Below are 21,654 nucleotides of genomic sequence, written 5' to 3'. Positions count from 1 at the left end.
GGTTTTCACACTGAGATGGTACGGGGACTCCTCTTCCTGGCACTGGTATGACTTGTTCCTCAGTGGGGTCCTCCACAGACAAGATATCCTTCAGATTATTAATCACCACACTGTGAGTATGGAACCTGCCGGTTCTGCATCTCTGCCCCTCCTAGCAGTCTCATTGTGGCCTCTTCTGTATGTCCTTAGCTATAGAACTTCTGTCCAGCAAGACTTCCGGTGGTTCTCAATAATGGTTAAATAATTTAGTTGTAATTTTGATGTGGTTATGGGAGGAGGCGAGCACAGCGTTTCCATACTCCACCATCGTGACCAAAAGTCTGAATGGATCTTTTACACATGTATGATTTTTTTTCAGCACAACTAAGTTATGGAGATTTTCCAACATTGACAAATTTCATTATAAAATATCGACATGTCAGTATACCATGTCAACAAATCATATTCATTAACATCGCCCATCTCATCAGAAAAGTGTTTAAGTAGTAGAGGAGCTGTCAAACTTACAGGAGCAGAAACAAGCATTCCAAATCCTATTTTTGCTCAAAAGCTAAAAATTTATCCACAACAAATATTGTCAGTTGTTTTCCTTGACTTGCCAGGCTTACTTGCTTCATTTGGAAAAAATGTCTGCCAATTCCCTTGTCTGAATAAGCATAGTTTGTCAGTTATTCTTCCAAGTAAAAATGTGTTCCATAAACACACACACATGGAAAATGGCTAGTTCAGCTCACAATTCAAATAATCTCACAAGTGCTTTTTCTGAAAAAGTGCTTCCCCACTTCATCACACAGAATATTAAAAAGATCTGTCCTCAGTAGAGATTTAATAAAATCAATAATGTCTCTTGCCTTATTAGGAAATTTCTTAATTGAAACTGGTTTTTGTATTTTTAAAATGTTTTTTCAGTGACTGAGCATGTGCCAGGCCTTGAAGAACATGATGGCTACTAGTACAGTTTGGAGTTCCTGCCCTGATTCATGCCAACATCAGCCGTTGTACCCACTATGGCTTTTCTGCCAATGTCAACACAATAGAACAGGCAAGTAATATCTTAGTATTACTATAAAGAGTTTTGCCACCCGAGATTCACTAAAAAGGGTCCCAAGGAACCCCAGAAGTCCAACACTCACACTTTGTGAACCTCTGCTTCAAAGGAAAATGTATACATAAGCAGGAAGTTTGCATGACAGTATAATGGCTGCATGCTTTTACTCAAATGTCTGTGCTCCTGGAAACTCACCCCTCCTGCCAGGCCAGCAGGTGTGGCCTACTTCCTGTAGGGGACCTAAATCCTCCAGTGTCAACCACAAGGATCCCTTTCACCCCAAACCTGGGTATACTTTGGAAACAACCCAAAGAGTTTGAAAACATCCTAATGCCCGTGTTCACCCCAGAGGTTGTGTCTGGTCTGGGGATACGGCCTGGACACTGGGATATTTTGAGCTCCCCAGATGACTCAAAGATTCCGTAAGGTTTGAGAACCACTGTTCTACCCTAGTGCTTCCTAAGATGTGAACTTCCAAGTTTCCTTTAGAGCAGTAGTTCTCAAACTTTAGCCTGCATTGGAAACTTTGTTAAAACAGATTCCTGTACCGCCTCTCCCAGAGATTCTGATGCCTTAAGCCCGAGATGGGCCCTAGCGTTTACATTTTTATCATGTCTAGTTTCCAGATGAAGCTGACACTGCCAGTCTTGGGACTACACTTGGAGAAAACCGCTGCTTTAGGTCTGGAGCAGGAGGAGTAGAGCTGCTCCACGGACCTTCTTGAACTGACAATTTCCTGGCTTTCCCTGTTTTTTTGGGAAATGTCACCTTAGTCATGCAGCCTCTGACTGCACCTAAGCTGAAAACCTCTAAAAATAAGGCTCTCTAGTTGTTAATTACCAAAATGCTCACGAAATTGCTATGTGCAATGCATGTTATTCAACTTCAGTAACTAAAATCTATAATGCTCATGTAAATGTGTACCAATTGGATGCTAATTACATGTACTTACAATTTGTATTTCAAGGGCAAATTAAATATCTTACTTCATATTTTCACTAATGTAGTTTCAAAAATTCCACACTGAAAGTAAGACTCATTTACTTTACAAAATTGCTAGGTAGAAAATTTTTTTAAAAAAATGACTTAAAAAAATGTTTATGAAGACTTGTCTCAAGGCTTACACCAACAACAAAACAGTACTGATATGTGAAACCCAAAGCACGTTACACATGAGCTGGAATGTCCTCTATGGCTGAACCACTTTGTTAGAAGTAATGAAAAAAGGTTTCTGCTCTCCCTGCCCCAGCAGTGTCAACAATGGAAATCATACTTCACTTATTATTTTATCTGTCAAATGAAGCTAAAGATCTCTAAAGCTTAAGATTGGACAGAAAAAAAAAGTAAACACACTTCTTTATGCAACCTCTATCCTTGCCCCTTGGGCTACTGTTTTTCTTATATAAGCAGACATACAAGATAAGAACTGATGCCTTTTTAAACCTGAGCCAAATATTTCTAATAGTGGTAGGAGTGGGGAGAGGAAAGAGATTGGAGAAGGAATGCTTTTCAGCCTCAGCTAAACACTAAAATCATCAGGGGGTGCTTTCAAAATCCCCAAAACCCAGGCTGCACCAAGAGCAACTAAAACTTTCAAGAAAATATTTGCTTTTGACTGTCTGGGCTTCTCCCTATTTCCAGCCATCATCACCATCTCTTGGTTTCACAACGATCCTGAATGCTCAGTATTTTATATCTCTTGACCAACCCAGTTCTTAAATTAAAAATTGACTTGTACAGATAAACTGCTGGAATATCTCCACTCTATTAGAAACTGTTACTGTGATTTGAAATGTGGAGTTAAAATGCTGTGTCTTTGTTCCCTAGCTGTTTTGCAATTGCTTCCAATTACCTAAACCATTTCTATAATAATCAGCCTCAATTTTTTAAAAGTTAGAACCACTTGGCTTTCACTTCAGGAATGCTTTAGCAAAAGTTTTAGCAAACAGTACATTAAGTGACTGATTTTTAAATTATCGGTTAATCTTATCAAGGGCCAGTCAGAATGCTGCAAGCAATTTCAGGCCTAGATAACCAACACTGCTGTGTACAACATATGTTCATGTGTAATAACTATATTGTACACCCAAAACTAACAGAACATTGTAAGTCAACTGTCATTGAAAAAAAAAATGCTCTTAAGCAAATTACTGGAAACTATGAAATATATCATCCAAATAATAAATGTTTTAATCCTGACAAAAAAAAAGTTACTTGGAATTGTTTAATTTTGTTCCACATGGTCAAGTTGCCATACAAACGGGAAGCCAAATGGTATGGGGCTCAAGGTTTCTCAAACGGCCACTCTTAGTTAAAGATGTAATGGTAAAAGAACAAGCTATGCTCATGGAAGAGGATATTTCTGGTCATGATCAGAAAATGTTCCCAAATGTTGAACAGGCAAATGACGAATGCAAAAATGGATCCCAAAAGAAAACAGCAACAAAATTACAGAGCAGGTTATGAAACTATATTATTATTCCTTGATGGCGCATTATGGCAAAATATTTACCTACTTTCCATAACATCCCACTTACCAACTTAAATGTCAAGGTTTTTAAAGCTTTTGGATCATCTACAATCTTCTGTAAATTAGCAGCCACTGTAAAATACAAACATGGAGAAAAAGTGTCCAAATTATTTCCATTAACACTGGATTTTCACATCAATGATTCAGAAAATTTGACTAATGATGCAATTAGCTGCAAAATCATTTCTTTCACAGACATTATGAAGTTCATATAAATGACCAAATTACTCTCACACAGACATTTTCTACACCAATTTATATCTTCAGCACATCTGAATAAATGTATAGTTAATCTGAGTTAACTATACATTGACCCACGTTTCTGAAAATAAAATGAGAAGCTAGTTTCTGATGGAAAATAGAAATGATGGCAGCCCTCAGTATTTCCACTTGGTTTTTCTTACACTCACTACTAAGGAATTTATTAGCCAGGAGAGGGCAGTACAAAACAAAGAGGAGGAGTTCGCTAGGACTTGTTTCTTTGGAAATAATAGGTCAGCAGTTTTGAACTCTTGTCCTGTAAATTCGCTCAATTCTCAGCACCCATTTTTCTCAAAGCAACAAAGTTAGTGGATAACCCCTATGACTCGGGCATGTGTTTTAATGTTTTCAGAGCACAGTGACCTGTCAAACCAGAAAAGTGCCACCTTCAACAATTCCCAAGACGGCTGAACAGGGTCAAGCACTAGAGGCTGTCAATTTGGAGCTCAATAGTGAAGATATGTTGTCACTATTAGCCCAATTCTTCAGAGACCTGTCCCATTCTCCATGGTGTCACGACATTTGATACTCTACCAGAGAAGTCAGCTTTTCCTGCTTAGGGTACTGTTTACAAACAAAATTATCAAAGAGTAATGATTACGGAAGTTTAAAACCTTGCTCTTTCAATATCCAAACCTAAAGTACAAAGTGCTGAAAAGTTAAATAAGGGCTATTGGTTAGGGAAAGAGAAGTTACTAGTGAAGAAACTAAAGAAGGTCCGTTTATCATTCAAATTATCTGCTGCTTCAGTAATTAGGTATCTGAAAAGGTACCTGAATATTTTAAGATAAAAACAGTTAAAATAAATAGTAAACATATACAGCATTTTGAGTAAAATGTTTCAAGTAGAAAGTTTATAAGTAGAAAGAAATCTGTACAAATTTCATTTTTCTCTAAGTTTGAAACCTACATACATGGATTTTATGCAGATTATTTCATGTAATCTGTCAGCTGTAGAGAGGAAAAATGAAAATTATATACAGTAGTCCTCTCCCCCTTATCCACAGGGAAAATGTTCCAAGACCCTCAGTGGATGCCTGAAACTGGATAGTACTGAACCCTATATATATATTCTGTTTTTTTCCTATACATACATACCTTATCACTTAAAGGAAGAGCTGTATAGTTTCTCTTTGGCATGTCTGAATTGGCAGCATCACTACTCTTGACTTTGGGGCCATTATTAAGTAAAATAAGGGTTACTTGAACACAAACACTGTGATACCAAGACCGCTGACAGGGTAACCAGGACAGCTACGAAGTGACGCATAGGCAGGGAGCGTGCTGCACCGCACAGGCTGAACAGACTGCGACGGTGCAAGATTTCATCATGCTACTCGGAATTGCATTCAATTTAAATCTTATGATTCGTTTCTGTCTAGAATCTTCCATTTAATATTTTTCACACCATGGTTGACTGTAGGTAACTGAAATCGTGGAAAACAAAACCATGCATAAGGGCAGACTCTTATAGTCAGTATGGCCTGTTTCTGTGTATAAGCCATAATTACAAGCATCATTTTATTTTCCTCTATTGCCCTCTTTAATACTTCCATTCTGAGCGATCTGCAGTTTCATATATGCTGAGAACCTACTCCTTGTCACCTTTTTCTCCTCCTTTTGCCACACAAGCAAACTTATAACATGCGTCAGGTATATCCTGGGCCACCGACCTCAGAACAGTCATTCACCAACCTTCCTTTAGCCTCCTTAACAGCTTCCTGACACATGCCAGATGCTAAAATCATCTAGTAATCCAGGCAACACATACAAGTTCATGGAGTGAAAAGCTCTGCTGTAAAACGTTGTCCACCAAAGTCAGTATTTATGATGTTAGGGCATTCTGACTAGATGCAAATTGCAGCAACTGGACACAGTCACCGTTTTCTTAAAGCATGAAAGCGTTCTAATTGTTCCTCTGATTGAAGCTGATTTCATGGGTAGCCATTAAGTTTTCACATGAATTTCAGTCTTTTCATTAGAGTCTCTCAGTTAATGTGGATGATTTACTGCCTTGATCTGGGTCATCTATTTCTAGTCTGCTCTCCACTATTCCATCAGAAGCAGAGCTCGGTCCTACACTAACTCACCACCCTGTCTCTGGTGTACACACATATGTGCGTCAATTTCTGAGGAACATGGCTAAGCAAGTTGTAGACAGGAGGGTATGACTGAGCCGCTAATATCTTAAACAATCGTCCCAGAAACCATGCTCCCCAATTGTGAATACTACACCTCGGGGACATTAGAAATTCAAATTCCGTCTTCAGCTCAAAGCAAAAATAGCAAAACTGCCCTCTTACCTGATTACTTGTCCCAGCTGCTAGGCTTATTTTCAATTTAGTTGATTCTAATTTGTTGTAAAGTGCTATAAAATACCTTCACTTAACTGACATCACATAAAATTCAGGGTGATGCTAATTTTGCATCCAGTAGCAATGCTCATTAAAAGGATGGGTGTCACTGTTTCGCCTTTCTGACTGTGCACCTGGATTTCAAAATTAAAAATGCTCCTTACCTGGAACGTGAGCTGAGAAGAAAGAGCTGAGTAGGCCTAGTTGTGACTTTAGAGCAGGGGTGTCCAAACTGTGGCCCGCAATCCATTGTTAATTGGCCCACAGCAAATTCCAAAAACATTTAGTTTACTTAAATAAACCAGGTGAGGCAATACGTACTTCACCTCGAGTGAGTGGCCCGGCTGTTTGTGTATTTTACTGCATATGGCCCTTGGTGAAAACCGTTGAAAAAAGTTTGGACACCCCTGCTTTAGAGCTTCTCAAGTATGTGCTCGTAACACTCGACTTCATATTTTAAGGTACTCGAGTTTCCAAAAAATATGGGGCTTTTGAACCCTGCTTACTCAGTGGCCATCAACTTATTTCCAGTCCCTCCCGGCTTTCCCAAAATGCAACACATTCCCCTCGTTTCTGATTTAGACTCTGTCATCTTCCTTGAGCTCATCCCTTCCCTGCTCCCCAACCCACTGCCTTTGGCCACAAGTGGTGTCTCTGTCTCTTGGCCACACAGGACACACACTACTCCCCGAGGCCCCAGGAGCTGTGGCCTTCTTGCCCTCCCACTGACACTACACGACACCTTTGTGCGAGCAGGCTATTTCTTGCTATTTTTGTGTCCCTGTGTTACGCTTTAGGTTTGAATCCCTGTCAGGGCTGGAAGTTTCTATTTGCTCTTTTGGATAACATTTAGTCTAAGGTACAGTAAGTATTGTGCTTCATGAAACTGTAAAAGTATCATTAAGAAGCACATAAAAAAGACACGGATGCTCAGAACCTCCCTGAACAGAGGCGAGGCAGCAGAGCTGCCATGTCTTAGGCAAAGTGAGTCAGGCATTCTCCAGACAGTTTTCTCTAGGAAACCCTTGTACTACTCAAATTCTCCACATTTTGACAGTTAGGAAAATAACAGTCATATGACTATTTTACAGTCTGTGTTTGTATTCTGAGTGATTAGTCAAAAGATACACTTTTCTCCCTGGATACCAGTGTATTTCACAACAATCTCATACAGTACTGATGTGGTGGCAGCGAGTTAATGTAGGGAATTTGAGCTAAAAGCACACCAGTGTAGACCAAGTCTGAGGTATTCCCCTAGGAAGACATTCTGAGATGAGACAAAAGCATACACTTGGGTTACCTGACAAGGTGATGATGTCACAATATTGTTTCATCCAAAGATATACCCTGAACATCTGCTCTGTACACTGCATTGCTACGGAAAGGAAACACGAGACTGTGCAGAAAGAGAAACGGGTGCCAAAAGAGAACGCAGGCCCTGAGCAAGCAGAAAAGGAGATGCCACGAGGGTGGGTTTCTTATGGATACTGCTAAAAGACTAAGGCAAAGGCATTAAGAATTCAGATTCTGACAGAATAAGAGATTCGTGCTGTTATTCTCTGTAAATCTCCAGGCCCTTATATTCATGAGATGAGTGTAACACAGTGTGTAAGGGTGAGAATCCACCAGTCAGAGGGCCTGGGTTCAAATCTCACCTCCTGCTTAGAGCTGTGTGGCCCCATGAACTTGGGCACGTTTTCTTAACCTATCTGTGCCTGAGGCTACGCATCTGTAAAAGGTGGATATTAATGGTATCTACCTGATAAGAGTTGTTTCAAGAATAAAGTGTTTAGAATAGTGCTTAGTATACAGCAAAGACATAATAAATATTACCTTATTATCTCCCCCCGCCCCAGGGACAACTGCGGATCTTAACTGTGCTCCCTGCCTTTAGCCTTAACACCTCCTTAGCTTTCTCACACTCTCCAGAGTTACTTGGTAAATCAAAATCATCAATTGGAATGTGTTGGCTCCTCACGTAATACTGTTTAACTGTTCAGATAAACTTCAGGATTAAAACAGAAGTTTTTAACCTGGTCCAGTCTCAGCCTATGTCATCAGTCTAGGTTTTGCTATTTCCTACCCTGGATTTTCCCGGAAGGGCTCCAGGAACCCCACTATCCTCTACGTCCCTACCTCTGCTCTTACCATCGTGGGATGAGATAATCCATTACAGATCTGATTTCCCCGCAAGATTGAAACTCTTTTATAACCCAGGCAAAATCTCATTCACTACTGCAAAAGGTTAATATTTGAAACGTATCTACATACACAGGAACAGATGCTTTCTCAACACCTCTACTGCTACTAACCAAGTACAGTGGCCATCATGGCTCACCTAATCTCGTACAAATAGTCTGTTGTCTCTCCGCCTCCATTCTTGTCCCCGAATGGCCTACCGCCCACCCAGCCGTCAGGTGAGCCCTCCAACGTGTAATCTGACCCTGTTACTTTGCTATTCTGATGGCGTTCCAGCTCAGAGTACAAGCAACGTCTCGACAATGGTCTACGAAACCCACCTGCTCCGGCCTCCTGCTCCCTCTCTGACCTCATCCCACATCACCCTGCTCCTGCCGCTCCAGCCACAGCAGCCTTCCTGCTGATCCGTGAGCGTTCAAAGCAGGCTGCCACCGAGAACCTCTGCACCTGCCATTTCCCGTGTCGGAAATGCTCCTTCTTCTCCACGACTGCCTTCCTCCTTCCAGCTTCTGCTCAAATGTCTCCGGCGACCTGTTAACACCCCCGCCACTATCACCTCACTCTCTGTTTCTTTTCCCAGCATTTTTTCCCCATAGCACCACACCTGCTATATATTCGTGAAGACATTTTGGATGTGGCCCTTCATTTACCTCCACACACCCAGAACAAAAGCTGCAATGAGTACAGAAAATTCATCTGTCTTGTTCACTGGCATGTTTCTAGTGTATGACATACAGTGCATGTCAATTTAAGAGGGTGCCAAGATTCTAAAAACCCCAGGTTACGACCCTCTTGTATCTTACAGAAGAATTATTCATATGTTAGGTGAATTTTTACAAATGTTTCCCTTAAGAAACAATTCCATTTAGTTTTCCCAAAGCAAATAAATTAACTCTGGGCTCATCTCTAATGAATATCGAGTATCTTAGGCAACCATGACTTTAAAGATTGGCCATTTTTTTCATTCAGAGTTTTTCAGAGATGAGAGTGTAGGCCACCCCAGGTCATACCCAGACTGGCATAGGTGGAAGCCAGATGAAGGGAGCATGCAGCGGGTAATAGAGGATGAGCATAGTGAGTGTCAGTATGGCCTCAGGACTACATGCATACTAACCGAATCTTCCCTCTTATAGCTCTCACCAGGAAAGAGACCAGCCACTCCTGTGGGAACTATTCCAAGGTGGATCCATGCAGTGCAGGGGGTGTGGACTGTAATGGATCCTGCAGTGTGCGGCCCACATCTTCTCTTCAGGAATGAGGCAACTGTCCTCCCACCTGCTGGGGTCACTGGTGGCTGATGACTCAGCTTCATCACCCTTTGCTCAAAGACTGCTGTCTCAGCCAAGGTCAGGCCCTCCCCCGGAGGCCGCCTGCATCCAAAGACTGGCAATGAGAGCAAACGGGCTCTGTTTTCTCAGGGCAGGACAACCCCAAGGGTCACCTCAGATCCAAAGCTCCCTATGGGATTAGCTGAGGTGTTTGTTATGGTTCAGTGACAATTTAATTCCTCCATTTGCCGAATTCTACTTCCTTAATCCCTCACAGATGTTGACTATGAAAGCACTCCTCAAAAAACTGTCTGCGTGCAAATCTATGTCTCTGAGTCTTTTTCCTGGGAAACTTGAAGACTCTGTCCAAGGATGAACTTGGTATAATCACCTTAAGAAGACATTTCCACTATCATATGTATAAGAAAGTGCAAATGATAAATATTAGAGGAAAAGGGGAAATGTATATATTACATGACATGTTTTTTTGCATTTCACTCAGAATTCTGGATGGTGAGAAAAAGCAGTAGCTAAGAGATTTTAGGAGTGTTACGGATACTGTAAGCAAGCAGTCCTTCACACCAAAATGTCAAACAGACTTGAGTATTAGTATTGTTTACACATAGCAGGAAAGGATTATGGGACATAAACAGAAATACACTTGCCATTCTCCTTAAAGTTCAGGTAAATTCCAGTTCATTAGTATTATCTTGGCATAATGAAAAATTGTGAAACAGCTTGGAATAGCTAAACTGACTGGTATCGAGTCTGTCCTTTAAAATATAATCATAAAATAGATATTTTGATCCTGAATTTCCTTTACTATTGTTAAGAGTTTTATGAACTGGACCACCATGTGGTTACTGGAAGTATCCGATAATCATTATGCTACCTATTCTTGCTCATTTTAAAAGCAATGAAATGGTATCATCAATGAAATTATAGCCTCATTTAGCTGGTGCAGGTGATATACCAGTGTGTGTCTAGTTTAATTCCTCTTAAAATGAGGATGAAGAAATTAAAAAAAAAACAAAAAGTTAAAGTCATGCTTGCCAAAAATATCCAACATTCATCTGAGATGAAGGGAAGAATTAATCTTTTTGCTTTGGAAAAACAAAGAGGATTATTGCTTGTGAGACACAGCTGTTGAAAAGTACTTTGGTTCTTCAACAAATATGAAGAATTCTGTATGTGTCCTAACCTGGGGTTTTTCATGTTGTAAACGTCTAAACTGTAGGCAAAATTTTGTGTGCACATTTCTGGGGAGAAGGTGTGTAGCTTTTACCAGATTCTCAATGGGGTCACGTCCTTTATAATCTTAACAATCACTGTTCCAAAGGCTTACCAACATCCTCTTTTACACTATTGTAAGCAGGTTAGAAGTGAGGCCTGTTGTCAGTCTGTAACAGTTGTTAGTTTGTAACAGTAAGACTGTACACTTCAGTCTGACTGAAGTATAATTGACATATAATAAACCGCACAATTAAAGTGTACCATTTGATCAATTCTAACATATGTCCACACTAGTGAAACCATCACCACAAGCAAGATAATGAACATATCCGTCACATTCAAACATTTCCTCACGTCCTGTGTAAATCCCCCCACCTTCTCCTGCCTGCCCTTCTTTCTGCTCTCTCCAGGAAACTGCTTTATAGATTAGTTTGCATTTTCTAAAATTTTATACAAATGGAGCCATACAGTGTATATTCATTTTGTCTGGCTTTTCTCACACATAATTATTTTGAAATCCATCCATGTGGTATCATGTATCAATAATTCATTCCTGTGTATTGCTAAGTAGCGTTCCGTTGCGTGGATGCACTACAGTCTGTTTATATTTTCACCTCTTGACGGATGTATGGGTGGTTTTGGGCTTTTGCTATTACCAACATTCAGGTGCAAGTTTTCATATAGACATACATTTTCCTTTCACTTCGGTAGGTACCTAGGAGTAGAATGACTGGATCACATGGTAGATGTATGTCTAATTTTTTTTTTAAATTGCTGAAATGCTTTCTAGAGTTGGAGCATTTTTATATTTCCACCAGCAGTGTATCCGAGTTTCAGTTTCTTACATACTTGCCAACACCTGGTATGATCAGCCATTTTAATTTGAGCCATTCTAATTAATGTATAGTACTATGTCATTGTAGTTTTAATTTGCATTTCCTTAATAGAGTGTCTTTCCACATGCATATTTTGGTGGAGTCTTTTTATGGCTGCTTTTTGACGAGAAAAGTAAAAGAGTACTGAAAATGTTAAGTAAAGTGTATATGAAAGAAAGTATTAAGGATTTCCATAAATGTAAGTGTGGTTTTTCTGGGTTACTTAGAAGGCTTTCTCTAAAAAACCAAATACCTTTGTTTAAGGAACTACAGGTGTTACTTCAGCCGAGAGGTAAGATGTTCAGAGCGTGCCTGTCAGATCTTCTACCTCATCTAGTAAATGAATAAACACACACACACACACACACACACACACACACGTGTGTGTGTGCACGTGCGCCCCAGACAGAGCTCAAGCAGCTTCAGCGCATATGCTGGAAGAACATCTAGAGCTTCCTATACAGTTCAGAAACCTCCACCCTCTTCTACTAGGGCTTTTTAAATGTATAGGTTATGAGTTTGACTAGAATTAAGAGAAGGAAATGATCATATCATGGAAGGCACAAGCGATAAGACACAAGGAATCCACCCAACTTTGATTCTAGACGCACAAAGAAAGCCTTTGCTGTCTACAGCAATAAGGTCTTATTTCATTAAACTGGATGTCTAGATTCCAAGAAGAACCTTACACCCAGGAGCACATTCTGGAAATATTAACAAGACTATATGCATATAAGGCATGAAGGTAAAACATACTCTGGGATTATAGTGACAATCTTACAACCATTGTTGAAGGAAGACTGACATGCAGCAAGTGCTACAAACTAAGGCAACAGGCCACTGCTCTCCAGTATTCTCTGAATCAGACGGAAGACAATTTGTGTCTCCTTCAATGCCTCTAACCACTTGACTAAAAACACATTTTGTTTTTATTGGGCTTTAAGCTGTTTTTATGACCTTGTCAAATCATACACATTCTAGAAAAGTTCTAATCAGTCAGAGAAAACATGCCAAAGGGAAACGACACACTTAATTTCATAGGATCAATTTTTCTTATTGTCACTGTTGCTATACGCCTTGATCTGTTTTATAGAGGTTTTTTAATAGTCACATATTAATAGGACACACATAGTTTGAGATTTAACCTAGTGGCTTCTGGACTGGGAGAAGCTATGGAAAAGTTAAAATTAATGAGACAGTAAACACACTGATATGAGGAATGCTACTTAAATTATGGGCCAATGCAGCCGACTAAGGCCGAGCCATCTGGCATAAGCACAGAGAGCGGAGAAACCTGAAGGACACCAAGCCCAGCACTTGCTGGCAGGCTTCCAAAGAGAAGCAGCTCTCAGGCATGGGGCCAGCCCAAGTGGAGGAGGAGAGAGCCGGGCGTTTATTTACATTACATGGCAACGCCCCAGAGGACATCTATTTTGTCCTCATTTCTTGAGCTATTTTTTTTTTCTTTACTTGGAGTATATTGCAAAGCATTTAAAGTCAGGTTTCAGGAGCCAATGACAGGTACAGAGCAAGGGTGAATAACTCACTTCTTTAATAATAATAAGTCAGGTCAATTCAAGGGTTGACTGGGACTTCACTCTAGGTTAGGCTATAGCCTTAAATGTAAAGGACTTGAAATCTAATCCCGTTTATAATACTTCATGTGAGACTTGAAAACCACCTTCCCTGTGGCTTAGACCAGTGAAACTCAAGGTAGCCAGTTGCAAACATGTCTTCCTGTCCACATGAGGTATGGAGTGTGCATCAGGATGGAAGTAAACCATTGCTTCCTTTACTGAGAAAGTCTTGCTACCAAAAACAAAACAAAACAAAACAAACCCCAAACAAGTCAACTGTACTATACAATGTGCTTAATAATGTAGTTTGGTTGACACTGCAGCACGAGATAGTACGTAGATCATACTTTAAATAGTCCTATTTAAACTGTTTCCAAAATAATATTAACCTGTCCTTCCCTCTTATACAATCCTTGATGGATTGCTTTGGATCGAGTGTGAGAAAACTGGCTGACTGTGTTATATAGTATTTCTAACAACAAGGTAAAATATTTAAATGGAACTTATTGCAGAAACTTTACAATCAATGGTAGAATGAGAGATGAAGAGAAAATTATAGGAATGCAGCAAAGAGCTTATGGAATACAAAAATTAAGCACTTCATAAAGAAGTTTCTTGTTCTGGCGTCATTCAATTTAACACTTGTCTTATATTTTTCTTTCTTTTTTTTTTTTAACAAATTATTGTTAATCCTTGTATGAAAATAAGCTGGGATGGGTTTGGCAGACTTTTGCTTTGTACCTGAAGCTTTGATCTTATAAAGTGTGAGACATAACTGCACTGAATAAAGGTCTCACTTTAACACATGGTTAAATCTGAAAGGCCATTTCCACAACCTCCTTCTCCTCTACCCTGGCCCCCACCTTCCCCTATGCGAGGTGACTCTCCACCTCTATTTGAAGGATAGCAGGCAGAACTTACTGATAACATAAAGGGACGGCCAGGGATAGCTAACTGCTCTGGGTAAGGTGGTTGTGGGAGCAATAGTCAATGTTGATGCCCCTGCCAGAAACTGAGGTGCCAGCTAGTTGTGCTGAGGTCCACTGGGTAGCCCACAAAATACCAAAAGCTGATAGGCCAGCAGTTGGTGGAGTCATCAGGAAATTAGAGGTTAATGAACATAAAATATGTGCAGAAATGAAAGGCTGATCAGTCCTGCCATAGAGCATAGAGGATAGTTTGAACATTGTTATAATGGTTCTGAGATTTGTTGTATGAGATCAGTCTACAACTGTTTATTTTCTTATTTAGTAACCTTTTCTATTTTGTATTAAACCCCTTTCACACCAATGAGCTTTTTCAAACATGCATGTGTAATAAAAAGTTAAGTACAGAATTTGTTTCTCCAGTCAGCCATGTAACCCACAGAAAACGTCTGTCAATATAGTTCTATCACTATAGAGCTATAGTGATAGTTCTATACCCCCTGGGGGCCATAGTTCTACCACTGGCCTCAAGAACAGCAGGAGACACAGTTGGCTGAAGAAGCATAAGGCTCTCCTTCAAGAGATGGTAATTACTTTTAAAGGCTGTTCCCGAACAAAATGACTTAACAGGGGCAGCTGCAGGAGGTATTACCCTGTGAGGGGTGCCTTTTCATCAGTACCCTCAGAAACGTCCTGGTCTGCGTGATACACTGACATGGTCATCCTACTCACAAGGGGGTTAGCCTAGGGCTCCCTGAAAGGATACACCACCTGTCACCCCTAGATGCCCAGTAAGTATCCAACACTGAGACTGGCATCTAGTAGGTGCTAAATTAATAACAGAAAGAGCTGCAAGTACCTGGCCGCCAAGAATAGGCAGTTCTTTTTCAGAAGCTGTTTTTTTCCCTCCACACAGATGAAGGTAAGTAGAGCTGATCAGAGTGAAGTTACAAGATCTTGTCTTTTCAGACCTCCAGCTTCCAGTTTACATTACTTTTCCCACCCCGTAGAAGTAACCTTGAATTTATTAGACGCTTATAAAACTCTTTCCCTCTCCAACTGGCATAGGCCAAAGTAGCACGAAGACAGAGACAAGGTCTGTTTAGCTCACTACTGTACACCAATACCCAGCACAGGGTCTGGCTGACAGAAGGTGCACATAAATAATAATGGAATGAATGAATGAACGAATGAATGAATATAAACTAGCAATACATGTTGTTAAAGATACTATGTTAATTCATCCACGTATCTGTAATTAAATCTGAGTGTTGATCTCTCATTATATATAAAAGGATGGATCGCAGTAAAGAAATTTTAGGCAATTAGAAACAGTAGAGATGGAATAATTCTCCTTTAAAGTGAAAGGAAGGGTGGAACCCCCCTTGGCTCCTAAAATTCACCTAAACCTACAAGGAGAGTTCAGGCATTCAAGTGTACTGTCTGATTATAGTACATTGAGCCTGAAGCATCCTCGTCATTCCCTTCTACACCAAGTCTCTCAGATGCTGGAAACTGGGTATGGAGCGTTCACTCTTATAAGATTATCCCTTCTTATCCCTTCCACCCTGACGACATGCCCTGGGTCTTCTCTCCCTAAATTATAATATAGGGTATGGGTTATGTTCTCTTACCTTCCTGTGCCTGCTCCTATCCCAACTTGAAAACTCAAAGCCTTCTGGATGCTAATTTCTGCTGTTTCCAACCCTCCAGAGTCTCCAGGGATAGTTGACAGTGGTACTTATTTTTCAGAGCTTTCAGATGTATATTTTATTATGACAAAGTAGCTCATGAGGAGACTGCAGAGAACTTGGTCCCTCTACATTATGGGGCCAAAGGTTGAGGGTTAGGAGGCATAGAGGGTTGAGAAGCTGTGTACAAGGAAATTCAAGCTGTTGCCTATTCAGATCCATGACTTTTTGTTAAAGCAGACGTGTGTTCCAATATGTGTACTATGATCATTCAGCTATTAAACAAATTCTTACAAAAGTATGTACCATAAGCTGGTGTTCCCACGAGATGTCGGGGAGACACAAACAGAAGCAGTATGTGGGAAGATTCATAAACAACTGATTACAGCCCAAGCCCGTAAGTGCTATTCGAGGCAAGGTGCAAGGACAGCACTGAGGCAAACTGCCTGGAGACTTCTGGGTAGGATTCTGGGAAGAGGTGATACTTCATCTATGTCCTGAAAGAAGAGGAGGAGTTTGCCAGGTGACCGGAAGCATAGCAGGTAGAGGAAGAGCTGAAAGACTGAAGCAGAGCAAGGCTGAGAGTGGCACTGAAGGATTTCAGCACCCTGGAGGCAGACTGGAGCTGAGGGATCATGGGAGACACAGCTGAGGAAGCTGGCAGGGCCCAGTCATCTAGGCCTTGTCACCAAAGAGCTTGGACTCTAGCTTGTATGGAAGGGTTTTAAATAAAACTCCAGTTAATAATGATGTAAACTATACACGCTGGAAAACATTATCGTTGTTTATAAAACTTTGGAGACAGCGTACACCTGAAGCTGAAGCTGAAGAATAATGAATGTCAATTATAATAGTCACAGGACGTGGAGCACAGCGTAAGGAATAGAGTCAATGGAACTGTAACAGCAATATACCATGTCAGGGGGTAATAGATTGGAGGAGGGAGGTTATCACTCTGTGAGGGGTATAAACGTCTAACTATTACATTGTTTTATACACCTGAAACTAACAATAATAATAAAAAACAAACTTTGGAGAAAGAAATCTAAAATTTCGATTTGGTTTTATAAAAATATTTTAAGTCGTGTGATTGTTGATTACAACTGAACATATCATTAAATATGCCAATATTTTTATACATTATAAAATGGAAGTTTTATACATTTACAGCCAGTGTTTATATTTACTGCCCATTTAAAATTATGTTTTCCCATAGAGTGTGAAAAAGATACATAAATAATAAAGTACATTGCCTGTATGAAGATAAAGTAGGCATTACAACACCTGACTTTAGTATTCTCATGTAGGCAGACCTGCCTCATATATTCTAAGACGCCTGTGTGCAGGGGGTGTGGGTTTTAACACAACTAACCTTATATAGAGAAGCTTTTCTCCCCAGATGAGTCATTAATTGAGAAATCACTATATCTCACCTAATTAAACCTCCTATCAGGGAATTCATTTTTCTTTCCTGATACTATTCCCTTACCACTAGGGTAATGCAGAAAGAAGAGTTATTATTACAAAGAAGCAAAAACGACACTGGGAAAAAAAACATCTTCAGTGGAAGAACTCCTGAATTGATTTTTTTTGTTTGTACATTTACTTGTTTCCCCACAACATGCATGAATAAAATTAGCAATGGAAAAGCAGCTGATACTGTGTTCTGATGTTAGAAGTGACATTTAGGGGTTAGGACAGCCTTTCTTCTTCAGGCAGGAGTGTCTGACCGTCACTCAAGACTAAGAGGAAGTGTTTAGCCTACGTTTGAGATGGTGTATAGAAGGAAGTGTATTCCTTCATTACCCATTTCTATAACACACTGGTTACATCTTATTACCTGGTAGTGCATCTTAATGAAACCACTAGCCTTTTTCAACTCTTGGTGGATACATGACATTAATTTAGGGAGAAAATCGGTTCTCTAAACAGTAAGACATAGGCTTAAAGAGTCCACGTACGCATTACTATCATTACTAATACTAAATGTTAACTTTCATGCGTTAGGGTATCAAGACATTCATTCAGCACCTGCTACCAAGCCACAAAACGGTATTTTCGGGAAATAAATATCCCAAAATTCAACAGCTTCAAAATAACCTCCTATTTAAAACTCTTAGAAACCTAACACTCATTGCTATTATGGGCCTGCCCTTCTTTCTATCCTATTCATGAAATAAAATGCAGTATTCTGGGAAGAAAGGAAATACAAGTATGCCAAATACTTAGATAACAGAGTCCACAGTCACAGCTTTTTAACTTTTTATCCCACTAACATTTCTCTGGATTGGAATTCACCAGTCCTATGTGCTTAGCCAGCATGGTCAGCTTGCACAGTAAACTGATTTATTGGAAATTCCAATCTTGTTTGGGGTGGGGAAAGCTGAGATGATTCTTAAATGAACGCTTCAAGAACATTGATCTTAATGCCAAACAGTCAAGATAATGATCAATAAGATTTTTTTTGTTACCATTATCAGAAATTATTTGAAAGGATGCCAGGGGAAATAAGACAGCCTGCAGTGAGGATGTGCTGGGTCTCTAAGGACTATCAGGGACCAAATCATTCTGATGCTTAAAAATATCAACCTAAAGCAATCTGGGGAACAACTACTGTAATTTTGCTTCGGTCCTTGCAATGATATTGGAATTTCTGAACTAGAAGATTACCAAACTTTCAGAAATGTTATGTATTTCTAAGGAAATCAGATATCACAAGTTCCTTGCAAGTATGTGAAACATTAAAAAAACTATTTGAATTTCAGATTTCTAGTCCCTCCCTAATAGTAGATCAAGAGAGAAGATACCAATTTGCTGTCTTTCAGCCTTAGATACTTGAGCACAACAAATGGATTTAGGCTTTTTATAACAAGTAGTAGGTAAAAAAAAAAAATAAATAAGTGGAATAGATGTCACATTGATTTGGGGAATAAAAAAAAAAACAGGAGACAAACAAAACACTTCTGGCGAGGGAAGAGACAAGAAAGGAACACCGTGCGGTTATTAGGAGACACAGGTAATTTGCTAGCCGTGTAAATAAAGCTGCTGATTATCTCAGGGAAGGGAGCCATTTGTAGGAGGATGTGGACAAGGGCCTCATGCCGTGTGTAGTAATGAGATTGAGGACGAAGAGGAGTCACAAGTAATCAAAATACAGAGGAGAAACCAGAAAAGAGATGCGGACTCGGGGATGATCATCAATAATGCACTAAGGAATAAAAATCAGACGAATGCTTGACAGCAGTGAAAAGGGCAAACAAGACTGTGGGCTGTATACGTAGCCTCAGAGAGAACAACTCAGCACTGCTTATTCCGATGCTATTTAAGGCAACACGATCTCATTAACTCTGGGCAGATCTGCCTTCTCCTACCCATTGGAAGAAATCGAATTAAAGGCTGTGAGTTGCAACTAAAGTTGATTCCTGGTTCAAAAGACGGGGCACAAGACAATGCAGATCCCAGGCCCACAGTAGTTCCACTACACAACCAACACCCTCCTTTCTCTTTCCCCTTCCCCAGGTTTATCATAATCCTATACTTGTAGGGTGTTAAGAAAAGGATTAGCAGACTTAGATCAGCTACCTAAGAGTGAGAAGAGGATGTATAGACTCTGCAGCCTTTTTAAACTCTGTGATAGCATCACCTTCTTCATAAAATCCTCCATGGCAGCAGAATTAACTATGGAAGGCTGTAGAGTATTTATGAGAAAAATAAAGATAAGCTTATCCTGAGACAAAAGACAATGTTTCTCTTTTTTATTGATGTATTTTGTTCATGGCTGTCCAATCATTTAATAAAACAGATCATTAAGGAGATGATCCTTGAAATTCTAATCAGACCCTAGGAATGGCATGAGAGAGGTAACCCCAGCTGGCCAAGATTCTGAAGTTTTCACAAAGATCATTATGCAGTAAACCACCCAGGGATTAGTGAAACCTCCAAATAACCCCCAAATAATTGTCTTTTTGTGTTCCTTTTAATGAGATTTTAATTTCATTGATGGCTAATGACCACTGGTTGAGCAAGTTCCTGAGTTGAAAGTTCCTCATTTTGACTTTGAGGAATTCTGCAAACTGGAATAATGAAATAATTCTGAATAAATAAAACTATTATTACTGACTAAAAATGATAAAATATTGAGTGAGACTTACTATGCTTTATATGTCTCAACCTGTAACCCTTACAGCCATGCTAGAAGTTAGAACTAGCATGTGCCCCATTTTACAGTGGAAACTGAGGCACAGAGAGATGAAGACTCTGCCCAAGGCTACACAGCTGGCAGGGGCTGAGGCGGGATCTGAACGCAGGCAGTTTGGCTCTCCAGAGCGCGGATACATAACCTCTCAGATAGCTACCATCTTAGAACAGATGGTTACTGTTGTAAGGCAGGGTACTTAAAATAAAAATCAGGAATTAAGAGGCAGTATTGGTGCCCCTCATGTTTGGGGTCCCCTCCCCTACATCAAAGAGCAGGTGCCAGTGGGGCTTCCCTCTCATCTAAAAGCTAATTTTGCTCCTGCAAAGTAGTCATGAGGCTTACATAAAGATTCCCTTGGGGACCCAAAGAGTGAATGAACCAAGAAAGGAAGTGAAACACACATCAAATAGCCCTCCATGTTCTCTAGCGTGACCATTTTTAAAAGAATCAGGGCTAATACTGCCCAACATAAAATACCATCTTTTTTTTCTTTTTATTTAATCTTAGTACCTTTTAGGCAAGATTTTTCAAACACCTCAACACTCAAAAACTTGACAGCTGGTCCCACTTAAAGCTATAGAAAAGTAAAGCTGTTTTGAGGATTATTTTGTTGTTGATGCTTCTATGTCTTTATTCCTGCTTAAAAAAAAAAAAAAGCAACACATTTTTCCTTAGGTGAAAGCTTCATCTTGTTCATATACGGAAAAAAAAGTGTTGCTGGAATAGAAGATGGTGACAGAGCTGGTTCAGTGTACATTAAATGATGATTTTATTCACACGGAAAACTTCTGAGAGATCATAAGCATGTTTAAAAACACCTAAAAAAACCCAACTATGTATTTGGATTTATTCAGAAAACAAAATGCCCCTAGCAGGTAAAAGGGGTATGAAGACGTGGTGTGAAGGGCAGTCACAGTGATAAAGAGGGCGCAACCAATGATCTCTGGCTTTAACCAAGAGCGGGACTGAAGACGCCCGCCCGGCGCAGACCAGAGCGCTCGGGCCCCACAGAACTAGGATGAACAGCACTCCCAGTGGTTCCTTTCCTTCCTCGGCACTCATGTAGACAGTGAGCTGGTACAGCTGAGACCCGGTTAGAGGAGGGCTGAGGAGTGTGATACATGTTCCATCAATCCATCAGCTGCTTTGGGGCTCCGAACCCACTCCCAGTCTTAAGGAACCACCTTGTAGCTCATCCTCTAAGCAGTAAAGCTAGTCATTCCCCCAAGCAAGGAATAATAAAACTGTGGTGAATGGAGGACCATACATGTGCTTGGGGGACCATACCAATGCTTGGTAATAACTTCAAGGAATTGGTCCTTAGGGCAAATCATCACATATATTGTCTTCACTAAATAGCTCTTCTCAGGTGGAATTCCCTTTGCTACCCAATGCATTCCCATCCACTGGCCTCAAAAACCAACAGTACCTGGTTCAGGCAATCCATCTGATTTTTGTGCAAATCAAACAGCTAACTCTCCAACTACTTCTGGA

General features: G+C 40.1%; 1 protein-coding gene across 5 annotated transcripts in view; it reads right to left on the bottom strand.

The window, feature by feature from the left end:
• STK39 (serine/threonine kinase 39) overlaps positions 1–21,654 on the bottom strand; it is a 276,825-nt gene that overhangs the window by 10,009 nt on the left and 245,162 nt on the right. For all 5 annotated transcript variants that reach the window (XM_033112650.1, XM_033112649.1, XM_033112648.1 and 2 more), the window contains one exon: positions 3,586–3,650. In XM_033112650.1, the coding sequence (XP_032968541.1) occupies positions 3,586–3,650 (65 nt within the window). Of the gene's footprint in view, positions 1–3,585; positions 3,651–21,654 lie in introns of those variants that run through there.

Source organism: Rhinolophus ferrumequinum, chromosome 8, assembly GCF_004115265.2.
Source record: "Rhinolophus ferrumequinum isolate MPI-CBG mRhiFer1 chromosome 8, mRhiFer1_v1.p, whole genome shotgun sequence".
In the NCBI taxonomy this organism is placed as follows: Eukaryota; Metazoa; Chordata; class Mammalia; order Chiroptera; family Rhinolophidae; genus Rhinolophus; species Rhinolophus ferrumequinum.
This window is presented reverse-complemented; position numbering and strand designations above follow the sequence as displayed.